The sequence below is a fragment of the Gobio gobio genome (genome assembly GCF_949357685.1).
Source record: "Gobio gobio genome assembly, chromosome: 13".
NCBI lineage: Eukaryota > Metazoa > Chordata > Actinopteri > Cypriniformes > Gobionidae > Gobio > Gobio gobio.
In genome coordinates, this window is record NC_137106.1 from 32,929,790 (window position 1) to 32,947,986 (window position 18,197).

The 18,197-nt window shown below is 37.6% G+C and overlaps 1 protein-coding gene across 2 annotated transcripts in view; it reads right to left on the bottom strand.

The window, feature by feature from the left end:
* samd4a (sterile alpha motif domain containing 4A) overlaps window positions 1–18,197 on the bottom strand; it is a 55,746-nt gene that overhangs the window by 14,367 nt on the left and 23,182 nt on the right. For both annotated transcript variants that reach the window (XM_079833594.1, XM_079833593.1), the window contains exons 3-8: window positions 8,168–8,692; window positions 5,201–5,455; window positions 2,826–2,935; window positions 1,911–1,997; window positions 985–1,216; window positions 610–695 (exon numbers count right to left, since the gene is read on the bottom strand). In XM_079833594.1, coding sequence (XP_079689720.1) covers window positions 610–695; window positions 985–1,216; window positions 1,911–1,997; window positions 2,826–2,935; window positions 5,201–5,455; window positions 8,168–8,692 — 1,295 coding nt within the window. The remainder of the gene's footprint in view (window positions 1–609; window positions 696–984; window positions 1,217–1,910; window positions 1,998–2,825; window positions 2,936–5,200; window positions 5,456–8,167; window positions 8,693–18,197) is intronic.

Consider the following 18,197-nt stretch of genomic DNA (forward strand, 5'->3'; position numbering starts at 1 on the left):
TTAGTATTATTAATATACTATTATAGAAACATTTCTAATTTTCATTTTTCATCTTAAATTAAAATATTAAATAAAACAAAAAATGTAATAAATTAAGATAAGTTTTTATTTTACAGTGTTATTTTAGTATTATTAATATACTATTATAGTATTTATTACGATTAAATTAGATTTTTTATATATATATTAATGTCCTTTAGTTTTTTTATTAGTTTTTAAAAATATTTATAATAATTAGCTTTAATTTATTTCTATTTCTGTTTAAGTACTTTTAATATTTCAACTTAAACTTATTTCAGTTAGTTGCAAAGGTAAAATTTCACATTTTAATATTTTTATTTTATTAATTTTTTATTATAATTTTTTTCTTTAACTTTACTTTAATTACCAAACGTTTTTTTTTTATATATAGTTTCAGCACTGGTTCCCTAACCATTTTACTTAGAAATATGTCACATTATTGAGTGAAACAGGAAATACACCAAGGAAGGACTTGATTGTCTCCACTGGGAATTTATTGGATGATAAAAAGCAGATGAATTTTTCACAATTAGACCCAGAACTTTCATGTAAGGTTAAGAAATTAATTTTGCTTTCATGAACGCTTACCTCATGAATTAGGCACTTATCAATAAGCTGTAGGTAGGAACTAATGTTCTCCTCATCTGACCCGGAGACGAGGAGTTGTGTGCAAACTGTCACAAAGCAAGACAAAAAGAGTTAAAGTCACATATTTATTAAAAATAAACAAAAACTTTTTCCATGATGCCAAAACTACTACTGCTCCTGCTGTTTCAGTAGTTTAATATGAATTTAATATGAGTTTAATATGAATTTCAGTCTCATGCGTTTACTCTCAGCAACAGTAAATTACATAATCTCAGTCTGTCTGTAAGATAAAGATGTGTGTAAATAGAAAGATCCTAGAAACAATCCTAAAAGCCTCAAATGATTCTAAGTTTACGGGAAAAACTAGATGTGAACCTTTGCCCATGACGCGAGTGAACTGAGCAGGGATGTCTCCCTCCACTATGACTGTGGAGCTGCCCTCCGTCTCTCCTCCGCCCAGGTGGGAGCTGGCGATGCTGCTCTTCCCCTCTGCGCTCAACAGGTGGCGCTGTGATGAGTCCTCTGTGCTGCAGACTTTAATGGGCGTCTGGATGATCTGGTGGAGCTCCTGCAAAGGAGCACGTAGATTCCCTCCCTCTAAAATATCCTGAAATAGGAAGGGAGAGAGAGAGAGAGAGAGAGAGAGAGAGAGAGATGACAAATTAATGGATGCGAGCGTAGTTGTTATATTCAAGGTTGTGGTGCAGCATTATTTTGGACACTTCCATAAATTCAATACGGGCAACTCTCAGGTGTCGGGATATGTCAGACATGTAATGAGGCGGAAAATGACATGTGAGGACAAAATAAAGGTCTACCAAAAATACGTGCGTGTTTGTTTTCCCCGTCGCACGGTGCGAGTCTAGTGGGGCTGACACATGCGGGACATCAAAACTTTAAATGGATCCGGCTATCAGGAGGAGGTGTCTTATTTCTGATGCTACAAATGCACCAAGATGGAAAGCTTGATGAAAAGGTTGCTCTGAAATTAGACATCTGGCTCCATCCTGTCTCTTGTTGTTTCAAATATTGTCCTCGAATTAAATCGATGAGATTTTATAATTAACGCAGATAAAAATTGCATGTGAAAAGAGTTCTCCAGAGGCTCCAGAGTTAGTGTGGCACTGCAGTTAAAGATCAAGGCTGGAAACTCAAAGATTGAAGTACAGTGCTACAGTGAAAAAAGCATCTGCTGTATGTATGAATGAATGCAAATGTAAAATGTGTGATTGATAGAACTGTTCACATGAGCAAAAGTTATGGGTTGAAATAAACTGAGATGGGGAAAGAGAGGCTCTGACCTTCTCCAAACAGCGCAGCATGTTTTGCCGGTCTTTCAGCTTCTGAATACTGATGATGATCTTGTGCCGTGCTCCTTTAGTGACTTGCTATATCAGAAGAAACCAATGTTCAAAACACCATCTGACATGCTAAATAACAAAAACTGATTGGTTGCATCTTGCCTTATAATATGCAACAATGCTACAACATATACAGTTTATAAATCTATAAATGTTGATACAAGATGGACAAAATATATAAGATTCACCTACAATAATAGCCAATAAATAACCAAATTTCACACATAAAAACTTTGTGAAATTGCCAAGAGTAACTTTTCCATTAAGGTCCCATATGCGTTATTCACAGCTAGTTGTGGGCACAAAATATTTGCAGCTAAATGCACAACATAGCTAGCAAGCTAGCTAAATCAAGATACTGTAATTGTGAGTATCCCTTGCATCACATAAATGACAAGAAGTAATTAAGTCTTGTGATTGGCTCAAACTCAGCATGTCTGTATCTTGTACAAGCTAGAACATCTCTGGCAATGGTACTTTGTAACTTTAAGTTATTAAACCTGCTGGAGGTGATCTGCAAACATAATTTTCTTGATCAGTATTTTTTGACATGTTTTCCAATATAAATAACTAAACGTTCATAAAACAAGATACATTTAGTTGAGAAAGAAAATGTCATTATACAGTATATGAAGCCTATTTTTTGAGATGTCTAATAAAAATGCTTTTTTAATGCTTAATGGAGAATGCCAATGGAGTAAGAAATATAAACTTAAAGGAAAATAAATAAATAAATAAATAAATAAATATATATATATAATATATAAAAATACACACTGGAAAATAAGACAAAAATACAGAGTAAGAAGACCTATTTTTTGAAGTGTAACAATGAAGAGCAATGAAGGCACCAACCTGAGCTTCCAGCTGCTGCTCTGTCAGTGACATCATCTCATCATATGTCATGGTGGAGAAGAGTCCAGCGTACTTATGGAGACGGAGACTCTTCAGCCATGCCGGCACATCTGAGAGGGACATCACATTATTTCTTATGAAAAGCAATACAAGATAGGATTTCATGTGAGTGACCACATTTTATAAGGCACAGTATGTATGTTCGCTCCTAGAGGTCGCTTTTTTAAAGGCGTAGCTTGATGACGCCGTGAATGAGCGTGGAATCATGGGAGTTGCAGTCTTGTTGACTCTTCACCTCCACAGCCCATGGAAAGGAATCCGACGGACTCGGGCAGAAATCATGTTCATGAATGAGTGAATGTAACGGTGGAAGCAGGACGCACTGAGAGCCCTTGGGAGCGAATGCTAATGAGAGAGACCTCTGCCAAACACCTCAGAGAAATACCTTTATTATACTTATGCCGCCGCTTCCACTCTTTTCATTGCATATGTGGGTGAACGCAGAGCAGTTTAATATGGTTAAAACAATCATACGGAATACATTTGATTGTGTTGAAAGTTATGTTTTAACATTACATTTGCAGTATCTAGGTCGATATTATAATAGGCTAACATATTAATAAAAACAGGATGACTAAATGACTGTTGATAAATGACATGCAATTAATTTTAAAATATAGTGTATGATGGAGAAAGCTCTCTCTGATTATGCTACATTAGCCACTAGGGGTGGGAATCTTAAGGCACTTAACGATCCGATCCGATTCCGAATCTGGGAGTAACGATCCGATTCCCAAAACGATTCTTAACATACTTTTTTGGTAACTAATTATCCTGCTGTGCAAATACATAAACTTTACATTTATAATATCTGTTTAACAGTATTTCCATATTAAAAATGATGAAGATTTCTTTCAATACTTTTATTTTATTAACAAAGTTATATTCAGGATTAACAAACTCTGAATGAAACATGGTAAGCCATACAATTGAAAAGAACAATAATTAAGAATAAACAGTTCTCAATTTACAACTAAGTGTGACTATTTTTCAGTTTCTTTAGAACATTTTAACAAAAAAAGTATTTAAACCAAAAAAAGTTTCCTTTCAACTCAAGTCAATTTTATTAATATAGCACATTTAAAAGCAACAGAGTTACACCAGGTAAGCAGGTCGTAGTTTGTCCATTTTATCTTCAATTTCACCCTTCGCCAGGAGTTTGATTGACAGGTGATCTGACCAATCACATCGCCGAATTTGCCGGTTTGTCCGACAAAGCAGTCAGGAGAGTTAGCAGATTAACGTCGGTGGACTTGAACTTGAAAAACGGTGCTTACTGACGTCTTTCCGCGGTTGAAACAACATTTCTTTTAGTGTTCATTCTTGTTAATTTGATGCTTATCAATTAACTAGAAGGAAGAGATGATCGGTTCACGAGGAGCTTTAACTGAGGCGCTATAGCGATCACAACACATTAAAGAGCCACAAAACGCTATTTGTGGTTTACATTTCTTTAAAAAGACAACATTTTAAAGTTGAGACTTTGTTTCAATATCAAAAGTGTCTGTCGGCGTGTTGTCAGTGTCCTCTTTGCTCCGCGCCTCCGCAATGTATTTTCTCTATGTGAGAACGTGTGTGTGGCGTGACAGGCCCATGGCGTGTCGGACATAGCAACAGTAACTAAAGGGGGCGGGTCTTTGCGAACAGTCAATTCAACAGCATACGAACGTTCGACTATCAACAGTTTGGCCAGTGACCATGCGCGCACAGTGGTGAAGTGGCAGTTTGAATTGAACACAGAATCTGAATCGTTAGATAACGAATCGCGATGCATCGATGCATCAACCTTTTCTCCCACCCCTATTTAGTGTTGTCACTGCTAAAAACATTACTCACACTGAATCAAGAAAACAAGCGATTCAAACAATAAGACTTACTGTGTTGCGTTGTATAACAATGCCTAGTTTTCTGTTGATAAACGTATATCCAAACAGTTGCTCGCCTGTCTAATAAAATACATACTATATTAAAGCGTCTTTGGTGTTTCCATGGTTTCTACGAAAATCAAGGCTAGCGCGGATATTGACAGGCGACGCAAATATAGCTGATTTCTCTGGATTGTCACATTGTTAGGAACGTTTGGGATAATCAAAGTACAAAGGTCAACAAAATATATACCTTTGTTCTAGTGTTTTTTGGATATTTTAATCTAAAAATCTTACATATTGTGCCTTTAAAGGTCTGAGCTCGTCTTTATGACTCATTAGACCAATTATTTATTTCCAAGATCCGTTTACTTGTACTAAAATTAGTTTGAACATAGTCAGTCACATCGCTGTTTAAGTGAAATGCACACAAACACTTTTGTGGCTCACCCCTCATTCCGCTGCCTTCCTCATGGAATGTACTTCGGACAGCAGCGTGTTCCTCCAGGTGCTCGCTGCCTCCGCTGCCTGAGGACGCCACGCTGCTCTGAGGAGAGATGGGGGCGTGGTCCGGGGCTGGCCCGCGGGGACGCAGGTCCTCCTGGGAGAGCCATCCGTGCCCCAGAGGCTGGTTAGATCCGCCGCTCATCGGAGGGGTCAGAGACACAGAACGCCTCAGAGGACTGTGCTGCCCACCCGACAGGACTGTGAGAAAACAGACATGTGCCGTGAGATCGGGCCATGGGGATCATCGTGAACACAAACAAGTCAGGACTGTTATATTTCTGGAAACTTCTAACAAAAGCATCAAATTTACAAGCTACGTTTAGTAGCTCTGTTGTTACCATGCAGACATATGGGTGACCTTTTTAAAACACACTATTTTCCGTCTAGTCTGTGTGGACAATCTGTGGGACGAATAGCACAGGGGCTTTAAGTTGCTTTAAGTTTGCAAAATTATTTTGGACTGCAATGAATATGAGCCCTGGAGTATGAAATCATATCCTGTTGCTATTCTGAATAAATAATAAAAATGAATTCAAAATGTAACAATATACCATCTACTACATATTCCTGTGACACTACAAACCATGCAGCTTTTATTTTAAATTTTTTGATGTGACCAAAAAAACTAAATAAGAGTTTCTTGGATGTTTAATTATTACAAGAATTACAATACATTAGAATTGGCTTTTATTTTTATATATTCATATTTAATTTGTAAGTTCAGTCATTTTGTTTAGTGATTTAAATTTCACAAAATAACGAAGTTATAAACTGTCTGTTTATTGATTAAGTGAAAAGAACCAACTCATAAGAGACATTCATTTGGGCATCAGATTACACTGTTTTTGATTCACTGAAAATAACTTTTTTTGACATGCTAAAAAGAACCGACAGTGACAGTCTGAAAGATTTAGAACCCGTTCTAAATAAAAGTTTCCCATCTCTAATGACAGGCAAATGATGTTATCAATAACAGGTAATCTACTCAAATGACAGAAAGTACCAAATCCATACTTCAAATCAACAACTTTCACTCCAACCAAACAAACCTAACTCTGACAGCAAAAATCTGAGACTAGTCTGACTAACAGCTTCTGTAGCACTAAATTGCTTTAGCCAGAACAACCAACACAAGTTTATTTGTTTCCTCAGAGGGGGGAAACCTGGCAAACCAAACAAGCTGTGAGTCTTTTCCATTGCACCTACTAAACAGGTAAGCCTGTCTTCTTCTGGAACATTCAACCCTGTCACGGGTGAGAAAAAAAAGAAAAAAAAAGAGAAAAGGGAAACAAACAGAGAATGAGATGGAGAAGATATGTTATAGGCCGTGTGGCGTCCGTCCTCTCCTCCTATATGCAGCTGTAAATGTTTGGACTATGTATAGGTCTTTGCGGGCTAGTTTAAAATAGGTGCCCAGCTAACATTTCAAGTTCCAGTCCCTAAATATTAGCCATTTTCCCTAAATACAAACCTCCACAAAGGATACCTTACAAGGGAAGAGCCGGGATGGTATGTGGTGCTTAGTTGGGAAGGTGAGAGGGTGTTTGTGTGTGTAAAGGGGGACACGGGATGCTCTTCTAATTCAATTTACAAATATTCCATGGTTATTATGAGGAGAACATAACTGTACATTGTTCAAAGAGGGTCTTATTTATTGTTACATTTTATTCTCTTACTTCACAATTATAATTAAGGGTTTGTTGTAAAGAAGTACATTTGCACCTCAAATGTATCCCACTTTGTTGACATGATATACCCAACATGACTGAAGGCTGAAGCTGTCATTACAAATTATTACATTTTATAATATTTACTTTAAATAAATACATTCATTAAATTATTTGAGAAAGTAAACAGATAAAGCACATTTTGTGCCTGTGTCATTTTGTTGACCTGTTTATCTTACATGGACCAAAATCATAATGACTTGAATCCACCATTACAAAATATAATAAATATATAAATATTCAATTTCTAATATTAATTTAACTTATATTATTTATTATATAAGTAAAAATGTATTAATGTACACACACACACGCATATATATATATATATATATATATTTTTATATATATATATATATATATATATATATATATATATATATATATATATTTTTTTTTTTATATATATATATATATATATATATATATATATATATATATATATATATATATATATATATATATATATATATATATATATATATATATATATATATATATATATATATATATATATATATATATATATATATATATATATATATATCAATGGCAAAAGGTGTCCCAATCACCCTGAATTCACTCTGTGTGTGTGTGTGTGTGTGTGTGTGTGTGTGTGTGTGTGTGTGTGTGTGTGTGTGTGTGTGTGTGTGTGTGTGTGTGTGTGTGTGTGTGTGTGTGTGTGTGTGTGTATAGTATTTAAAAGCCTACACTCTGGAGGAGAGATGTGACCAGTCCTTTGTGCTGTTGAAACTCTTAAGTAGTCAAAAATAAAGAGGATCTGGTAGAGCAGAGTTTTAAATGTGCCCTTATTTATATCCTCAGCTGTCTCCTTCATCAGAAAAAAAGACCCTTGCATTCTTAGCTGGAAATATCGTGCTCTGACCACAGATATGTTCAATCTGAATATCTTTGTTACGCCCACAGCAGTGCCTCATGTACACATTTTTGCTCTTGTTTTGTGGGCCGAAAGGCCTCTGACATTGCTGATGTACTAAATGCTCCTCTATGTGAGAGATAAAACTTAAAGTCTTAAGCATAGCATCTTAATTGTTCAGGAGGAAATGGGTAGGGATTTAAGAGGGTCACAATAATGTCCATTTTGAAAGAGTTGGTGGTCTGAATCAGACAGGAGACAGACAGCGTCCCGTGCTAAGCCAAAAGTGAAGAATAGCCCACTCACTTGTGTTGGTCCCACTGCCTGTTCCTACAGTGTTGATAGTGGAGGGCACAGAGGATGCTGGGTATAGTGAGAGGTGGCCGTTTTCACAGCCCTGTTGCTGCTGCTGCTGCCAACTTCCGAGCCCAGAGTCCCTCGAGCTCTGCCAGCCATTGAGACGGTCATCCGACCCGTAGCGCTGGTGGTGGGGGTAGAGGTGCGGAGGCTGCCCGTGGTGAGATGAAGGCACACGCTCAAGGGAGTCTCCTGCTCCTCGGGCAGCCGCCCGCTCCTCCAGGTGGTTGAGCCAGAGGGCGAGGTTCGCACGGTCGTCGAGGGAGGTTGCAGGGTGAATGAGGGCGTAGGACAGAAGCTGCCTGCTTTCCTCCAAGTGCCGGCCATGTTCGATAGTGTGGCTCAAGATCTTCGGCAGGAGACTCATGTACTCCACCTTGGCCTCGACGTTGCCCGGTTTAAGGAGAGGCAGGTGGGTCAGAACCAGAGAGATGACCCGTTCCTTCGACTCGCTCTGCCACTGACTGATTAATACTGCAAAACAAAAAAGAGAGAAAATAGCTTACGTTAGGGAGGAACTCAAAGTATAGCACACGTTTACACCTTAATAAAATTAAATAAATAAATAAACAAATAAATAAAAGGTTTACAGCAAAGGGCAAAATAATGTAAAAAAAAAAAAAAAAAAAAAATTATATTATATTATATTATATTATATTATATATATATATATATATATATTATAATAAAAGGTTACAGAAAAGGGCACCTTAAAATAAAAATAAATACAATAAAAATCAAATAAATAAATACATCAAATACTAAAAAAAGCACTTTTCACACAAGATGTCAAGCACAAGAAAAGCACAAGATGTCCTTAAAAATATGAAATAAAAATGAAAGGAATTCAAGGTTAATAAAAACACATTAACATAAAATATGAGATTAACATGAGCAAAGTCATCCCTGTTTTTCACTCTTCTTTTAAAATAGCTGCCACGTTTTAAATATTCGCTGAGGACACTACTCATAACCAGGGTCGTGCAGCCTATTTTAACATGCCTCAGAAATGAACTATAGGAACTATAGATATTTTGAGGTCACGACAGAGGCTTTGTCCACCACCAATAATAGAGAACGTCAGCCAGAGTGAACTTCTGACCACCTCCAGATCAGTTCTATGACTCATTTATTCTCTTGGTCTGCCTTTACTTTGGACATATATAGCCACAAATGGGATCCAGGAATGTCTTCTTGTATGATCGCAATCTCATGAAAGCTGTCAAGAACAAGTCTAGCTCACATTTTTAAGCCCGCTAGGATTTTTTGTTCATAAAAAAGGAATTCTTATTACCATAATGTGCGCAAATGATATATATTATTTAAATGATAAAATTATTAAACATCATTGTAGTATGTGCTGTACTGCCTTTAATGCGGACTTAAAGAAATAACTATTTTAAATTGTGAATCACAACTGAAAATAATGGGAATGACTTCATAAGTTAAGTAATTCATAAGATGATTAAGTATAATTAGAAATATTTCATAAGATGATGATCTACACTCAAATACTCTTTTACTTGCCTTTATTAAATAATTTTTAGAGGGATACAAAAATGTAATTGTTCCTCAATGTACAAAAAAATTACAAAAATGATCACATCTGGAAGCATTATGGTAATGAGAATTTGCACTTAAAGTCACAAAAAAAAGTTCTAAAAATAAGTGTCATATGTGTTACGCAAAACTTTTCCCTGTTTGATTTTGGGACAGAATGTGACCTTGACATGTTTTGACCAGTATGCAAATGTAGAAAATAATCATATCCATGAGATAAAGAGACTTTCACAAGACAACAATGATTGTAGTGTTAATGAAACCGGATCATAAATGACTGTTTCATCAGTGTGTGCATGAGTAGAGATGTTTCAGAGGTCTTCTGTCATGTTTAGCAGGGAGCTAAGCTTGTTAAGACTTCATCATATCAATGTCACGCTAAAGAGAGAGACACACACAGACTTGAAGACAACTGGGGACCAATGATTAAGTGTCTGGGAGTCTTTTCCCAGACTTTTTCAAGCACTTCCATTTTTACTGATGGGCCAACGGACCCAGTTCACACCTCCTTGTGGTTCTTTATCTATGAGAATTTGGTGCATTTAAGCAATATTAAGTATTCAAACCCACAACTTTAAAAGCAGACTTTAAAGCAACATCCATTTGTTATATAACACTAAACACAAAAAGTGTTTGATGGAAACATTCACTCAAGTTCATTTTCTTAAGCACTAAATAAGACCATGTGTGAGCAACCTGGCTAATCCAAGCATTTGGGCAAGCAGCCCAATATTTTAAGCCCAAAAAAGTGCATCCATCCATTATAAACGTACTCCACACGGCTCCAGGGGTTAATAAAATAAAGTTTTAATATTTAAAACTTTAAAAGAAAGTGTAATGCCTCTCGCAGTTGAAAAAACTTACTCTACATCTGATGTCATACATCTCACCAGTTATGCTTTTTCTGTAAGTTTAATACAAAATACTACATTTTGCCATTCACTGCCATTATAATGCTTGGATTAGCCAGGGCATTTTTACATATAACTCTGATTGCATTGATCTGAAAGAAGAATGTCATATACACATGGCTTGAAGGTGAGTCATTTTTATGTTTGGGTGAACTATCCCTTTAAGATGTTTTTTTTTAATGTAAAAAAAAAGTTTCTGAAATCAAATTTAGACAAAAGCATTTAGTCAGAGACGCAGGAAAATCCAATGAGTGATGAGAGAAGGTTTTTCGTCCACCACAATGTGTCACCACTCAGCTCGGTTCAGTTTGTGCCTTGCCAAAGGTTGTGATGAGTTTATCGGGTAAAAAAAAGTCCTCATGACCCACAGTAACACTCCTCTACTAAAATTAGAGCCCAGCATTCAACTTGGCCAGCGTCCCGCTCTACCTCAGTGGTTGCCAGCTCCTCTATGGCTCCCACACTCCTCCATCATTACACAGTTCTTCTTCCTTCACTCCACCCATCCAGCTGGATATAGAGGGAGTGCTGCTGCTAAAACAATGCAGCCTACTCATCTCAAGGATTCTGACTTCCTCTGCCACCATCCCCCCGTTCACTTCCTTCAGGATCCGATCACAGAGCTTCCAGAGACGTTGGCTCTCTTACTCACACTCTCCCTTTTCTGTGTCTCACAGCTGAATCCTACATTGGATATTTTGCAAGAACAGAATACCAGATATTGCAAAACCACCTCATGTATCAGCTATATATATATTTTTTTTACATACTTATGTTCTGACACATTTCGGAATAGGCCATTAAATAATAACCAATAAATGGCTGATATTAAAATTCTATATCAAGTGTAAATAGTGTTCTTTTAGTATAATTGATATAGTATTTATAAATATTTTGAATTAGCTTTTTTTTTTAAATTATTATTATTTTAAGATTTAGTAATATTTGGCATCACAACATTATAATATACAGTATGAAACATGAATATAAATTTAGCGATTAGCTAACGGTTGCATTTACATGTAACAGTGTTATATTAAATTAGTTTTTATATTATTCTTAAAGATATACATTTGAATTCTTCTAATTCTCGCTTAAAGTTATCTAAATGTAAAATTATCCGATATTAATAAATATAAATCCATGCAGTGACTGATATGGTACAGTGAATCTCTAATTAATAGATATAAAAGACAAGCTGTAAAGTTCCCAAAACCCCTTTAAAACCAGCTTGACCAGGCTAGGAGAGCAGTTAAGACCAGCAAACCTGGTTTAAGCTGTTTTTATCTGTAGTCTAGTGGAAGTACATTAATACATATTAAATTAATCTCTTAGCTAAGCAGTCGGTTCACAGACCCCAGAGCTGTTTTCTTTCTGACTCTCCTTCTGTGCCCACAACTCTCTCCTTTTTTAACTCTTCTTTTGACTTTTCCACCAAACTGCCCTTCTTTTACAGTATTTAAAGTGTTTACAACTATAAAGCGTTAGAACAAAAAATTTGGATGAGACTGAAAGAAAGAGGGCGAAAGAGACGGAGTGAAAGCAACATTCTGCAGGGAGTCTGTGAATCACAGTTGATTCACAGCGGTCAGTCTGAGGAAAGCCCTTCTTTAAGGCTTCACCGAGTCATTTTTAGACAGTAAAACAATGTGTTCAAGTGAACTCCACGTGGCGCCCGCTCTCAGGGAACAGAGCTTTCAAACATCCCTGCATTCGGCCGTCATTTGTATTTTCTCCACCCCTTGCACTTAAAGGATTCACTTCAAAATTTAAATTTCCTGATATTTTACTCACCCCCATCTCATCCAAGATGTTCATGTCTTTCTTTCTTCAGTCGAAAAGAAAATACGTTTTTTGTGGAAAACATTCCAGGATTTTTCTCCACACCATTGACTTCCATGACAACCAAAATGTTGAAGGGCTAAATCAATGCAGTTTCAAAGGGCTTCAGAGCCTCTGCGCGATCCCAGAGGAGGAATAGGGTCTTATCTAGCGAAACCATCGGTCATTTATTAAAAATTAAAAAAAGAATATACTTTTGAACCTAAATTGATCATCTTTTGCTGCTCTGTGGCTCGCCGGTGATTGCGCAATCACGTCGAAACCGTCACACTAGACGTAGGCAGAAGTACCGAACGTGTGAGGACTAATACAAATGCCCTTTTACCAAAAAACACTCCATCTTCAACTTCAAAATCGTCCGACATCGTTGTTTTACCTTTTTTTTTGCTAAAGGGCATTTGTATTAGTCTTCACACGCGCTTTGTAAACACGGGGCAGTACTTCTGCCTACGTCTAGTGTGACGTTTTCGCAATCACTGGTGATCCGCAGAGCAGCGCAAGATGAGCAATTTAGGTTATAAAGTATATTCATTTTTTTTTTTTTGGACGCCTGCCAGACTCGACCATTGGATTGCCAGACAGAGAAGTGTGATTGGTCACTCCAGAGACCACATCTCCACTGCTCTAGAGTCCAGTGGTGGCGTGCTTTACACCACATCCGATGCTTTGCATTGCACTTGGTGATGTAAGGCTTGGATGCAGCTGCTCGACCATGGAAACCCATTCCATGAAGCTCTCTACGCACTGTTCTTGAGCTAATCTGAAGGCCACAAGAAGTTTGGAGGTCTGTAGCTATTGACTTAAAGTTGGCAATTTCTGTGCACTGTGGGCCTCAGCATGCGCTGACCACGCTCTGTGATTTTACGTGGCCAACCACTGAGAGCACAAATGATTGTACAAGCAGTCTGCATGCCTAGGTACTTGATTTTATACACCTGTGGCCATGGAACACCTGAATTAAATGATTTGGAGGGTTGTCCCTATACTTTTGGCAATATAGTGTATGAAGCAAAGAAGCCAGTGTGATGTACATCGACAGACCTTTAACAAACAAACAGATACACAGACAGACATGCTGTTCACCAGACGGAGATGGGTGGTTAAACCCAAGCAGTGCACATTAGAGACCATTCAGCCGACCGTACGCAGACAGACATTTTCCCCTTTTAATTAGATGAACTTTGAGTCACTTTTAATGAGAGACTGAATATAAACCCCCTGCAGGCCGGTAACAGCATCAGTGCCCCTCTGAACCTGGATAACACGCAACCCCCGGCGTATGTCAACAGATGCTCCATTAACACCAGGGACACAATTGCCGGCTGATAAAAACACACGCACAGTCATACAAACAGCCACGCACACGCCCACGTCTGCATGGGAGGAGATGTGTTTGTCAGACACATGATTCTCTCGAGCTAAAAATAGGACGGCCACAACACCGAATCCAAACACCAGTGGACTGGTGATAACACCCTATTTATATGAGACCATCAGAGATGGCATCAACTGAAACCACACACACCCTGTGCTGACACAGTGCACACAGTAAGAAGGTTACTGAAATGCTGCTTTGTGACCTTGTTTTCCTCTTTGGTCTCTTAAAAGTACTATGGTATCAGATTTCCATAGTACATAGACTTACATTTCTTCCTATAAAAAATACTGGTCACTTTATTTGGTACACCTTGCTGGTACTGGGTTGGACACCCTGGGTTGGACACTCGATGCATTACACAACCAGCAGCCTGACCGTTGATACAAGGCAGGATGGATCCATCGAGATCCATCCATGAAATCGAGACTCATCAGACCAGGCGACCCTTTTTGTCCAATTTTGGTGAGCCAGCGCGAATTATAGCCTCAGTTTCCTCACTGTTGTGTCTTCCGCTGCTGTAGCCCATCTGCTTCAAGGTTAGAAGTGTTGTGTGTTCAGAGATGCTAGTCGGCATACCTCGGTTGTAACAAGTGGAAATTTGAGTTATTGTTGTCTTTCTATCAGCTCAAACCAGTCTGGCCTTTTCCCTCTGACCTCTGGCATCAACAAGGCATTTCCACCCACAGAACTGCCGCTCACTGGATATTTCCTCTTTTCCGGTCCATTCTCAGTCAACCCTAGAGATGATTGTGAATGAAAATCCCAGTAGATCAGCAGTTTCTGAAATACTCGCACCAGCCTATTTGGCACCAACAACCAACCCATGTTCAAAGTCACTTAAATCACCTTTCTTCCCATTCTGATGCTCAGTTTGAACTTCAGCAGATCTTACTGACCAAGTCTACATGCCTAAATGCATTGAGTTGCTGCCATCCATGTGATTGGCTGATCTTTCTGACCCCAAACTTTTGAATGGTAGTTTACTGGTTAAGGTAATGCAGCACCATCATAGTAGTGTTTTTTCCAGTAATAAAAGAATACGTTATGATGATACCAAGGTGTCTCTTGGTTCATAATGTGGCTGCATCCATGGTGATCCTGAGCTCAACCAAGATCCAATATTTGTCTTGTTAGCACAACAAACACAGCAAGAGTTGGTTTGGAACAGGTTCATTCCTTTTTTATAGTTGTTGAGTCAACAAAGTAAGGACACAATGTGTTCCTGGAAGGAAGATGCACCACTTTTTAATCTCTTGGGAGGGAGACAGTGGACACTAGGGTTGGGTACCGAACTCTGTACTTTTAAGGGCACCGACCGAATTACGTTCACGATTCACATTAAATCAATCACATTACCAAATTTCGGTACCTAAGAACGCATCTGTTGATATAGTCTGTGAATACTTCTTAAAGGGGTCATGAACTGCGTTTTTTTAATTGTTTTATGATGTTTCCTGGGGTGCACTTATAATGTTAGAATGCTTTTTACATAAAAAATTGTCATAATTTATAAATAAAAGGCATTTTAGGCAACACCCACTGCTGTGATTGGCTAACGCAGGGCTCTAGAGTGCGACCAATTTGGTCGCACATGCGGCCAAAATTTGTAAGGGTGCAACAAATTTTTCCCAGGTCGCACCGGTACACCTAACATCCTGGCATCCACTGCCTTTCCACGAAAGAAGTGTTTGTTCTCCTTTGACGGAACTCTCCATAGATATATATATATATATATATATATACGTAGATTCCTCATTAGTGTCTGTTTCTATGGGTCGCTATACGTGGAGCGGTCGAATGAGGCATCTATGTATATATTTCTATGGAACTCTCATGGTTGGATCATATTGTGGTCTAAACCACCAATCATAGACAGAGATGGGGCGGGTCTTTGCCTCTGATTGGCTGTGGTCCAGATATTCCTGTCACTTTACACTGCTTAACCACAAAGTCAAGTGGTTGTCAAGCTAACCACAAAAATAACAGTCATCGTGTGTAATCATTTGGCGTTCGCCGTTTGTAATTATCTTCCTTTGAAGAGACTGGCAGATCGCGCTGCCTCCAACATTTCCCTCAGATACAGTAAATGCTTAACCTAGTCAGCGTCACTACTGTGATTGTGCATTGTTATATTATATTCCAAAAATAATCTCTTAGAACGATATTTTCTGATATATCTACTGTCCTACCTGAAACGCTAACGTTAGTATCATTGTTAATTTGTTTTGTCTGCTGCAAAGTGACTTTCAAGCTCTTTGAAAAAAAAACGTTTGACCACTTTTAATCCTGCAGTGATCTACCCGTAATAATTCATAATTTCATTATAGCATTTGTTTCAGCTGGCACAATTTTATAAAAAAATATAAACAACTATAGGCTACCGTAGCCTACAATAGCCTATCAGTAACGTTACCACATAATTATGACAATCATCTAAGCGTGATATATATAGCAGCAGAGGAAATGAAAAATTCTGTATTTTTATTCATTATGAGTTGTATTTCATTGTTTATTATTTCATAATTTTTTTAGATAAATTCAACACTTTGTTAAAACCTTTTACATCACGTGGATAAAACACTTTGTTTTAAAATAGTAATGTTCAAAGCATTGTTTCCTGATATTTTAATCCCTGTGTAAATGCATATTATGTTGTCCTTTACATAATATGTATGAATGTATATGGAGCGTGATAAAAAGGTGACCTTGAAATTGTGGCGTTAATGGGGACATGTGACAGGGAAAAATTTGAGTGCACCTAAATTTTGTGCTGGTGCACCTAAATAAAAAAGTTAGGCGCACCAGTGCAACCAAGGCAAAAAGTTAGTCTGGAGCCCTGTAACGTCTTTCCATTTGAAATAGTATTACTCTCTCTTTTAGCGCGTTTTTAGTATTACATATCTCATGGTTAACTAATTGTGAAAAGTGTTGCATTACAAGATCTATGGCATTATATTAAGATCGTGGCATGAAAGGTTGCAGTGATGATCATTGTAGCTGATCACACAGCATGAAAACAGTGATCTCGTCATTGCAACTCAGTTTCTGTACACTAACGAATGCTTTCATCTTCACTAACAGTGCAAGCGTTATATAGTTGAGAGATTTGTTGAATAAAACGGGAGTCATGGATAAACTCTCCTGTTTGATTGACAGTTCCAGCGTGCGCTGCTCAGACAATTGCAAAGGGAGCTTTCTTTGATAACTTTATAGAATTTAATCAATGTTAAATATCAGATTATTTTCATCCTACTGAGAGAAACAACGCAGGTTGACGTCGCTGTGGTCTGATTTACTGACACACAGACAAAGAACATCTGACTACATGAATCATTACATTTCAGATCAGGCATTAGAATGAACACAGTTACCTACATGTTGCATTACTGTTGAACCCAGGCACTGCACAATAATTGTAATCCTCAATGGCATGTTTATTGCTTTGTAGCTTGATGGTTTAACACTAGGCCTATGTTACATGCGCAAATCGGTGGGCAAGGCTAAACAGGCAGTGATGAAGTATGCGTTGATCTTCTTCTGCAGAGGCGGTGTTTCACCACGCAATGACGTCAAGGTGTGGCACATTCTGAAATCGATCGTTTGCTGGGCCTGGTGTCTATAAAAGCTTTTCTTTGACTAACAAGGAAGTTTTCAGCTCTGAAACGTACAGGATATTCTGATATTACTATGACCGTTTATACATCAAAAGCTCAAGGGAACGTTGATTTCTCAATTCATGACCCCTTTAAACCATCCTGCGTATCTCTGTGTGAATGAATAGGGCAGATACGCGGTTTAATTTACCTCACACACACACAGAATCGTGCGTGTCGGTCACATGTTTCCATGTCTGCCGTCTCATATGAAGACATGAACGCACAAACGTCATCTCCAGAGCCATCGAGTCACTTTATGAGCATTTTTACCATGTAATTTGAGAAAAACTAACGTCATATCATAAACACAGAAACTCAAAAGGTCTTCACGGCAACCCGTCAAAATAAAAGTTTGGTTTAACTTGACAAATATATTACTGTTGTACAGTAGAATTTAGATACTCTCAATGTAATAATAATACTAACACGAATATAATAATAAATTATCAAAACTTGATCTTTTAAGTAATAAATAAAAAAATATGTTCATGTTTTAATTTGAACTGTATAAAGCTCAGTTGTGCAGCACTTTGTTTGACTTTTTTTTATTTTTATTAAATTAAAATATAAATTAATGTCTAATGTCTTCATTTGATTACCAGAAAATACACAACACATTATTTGTGGGAAAT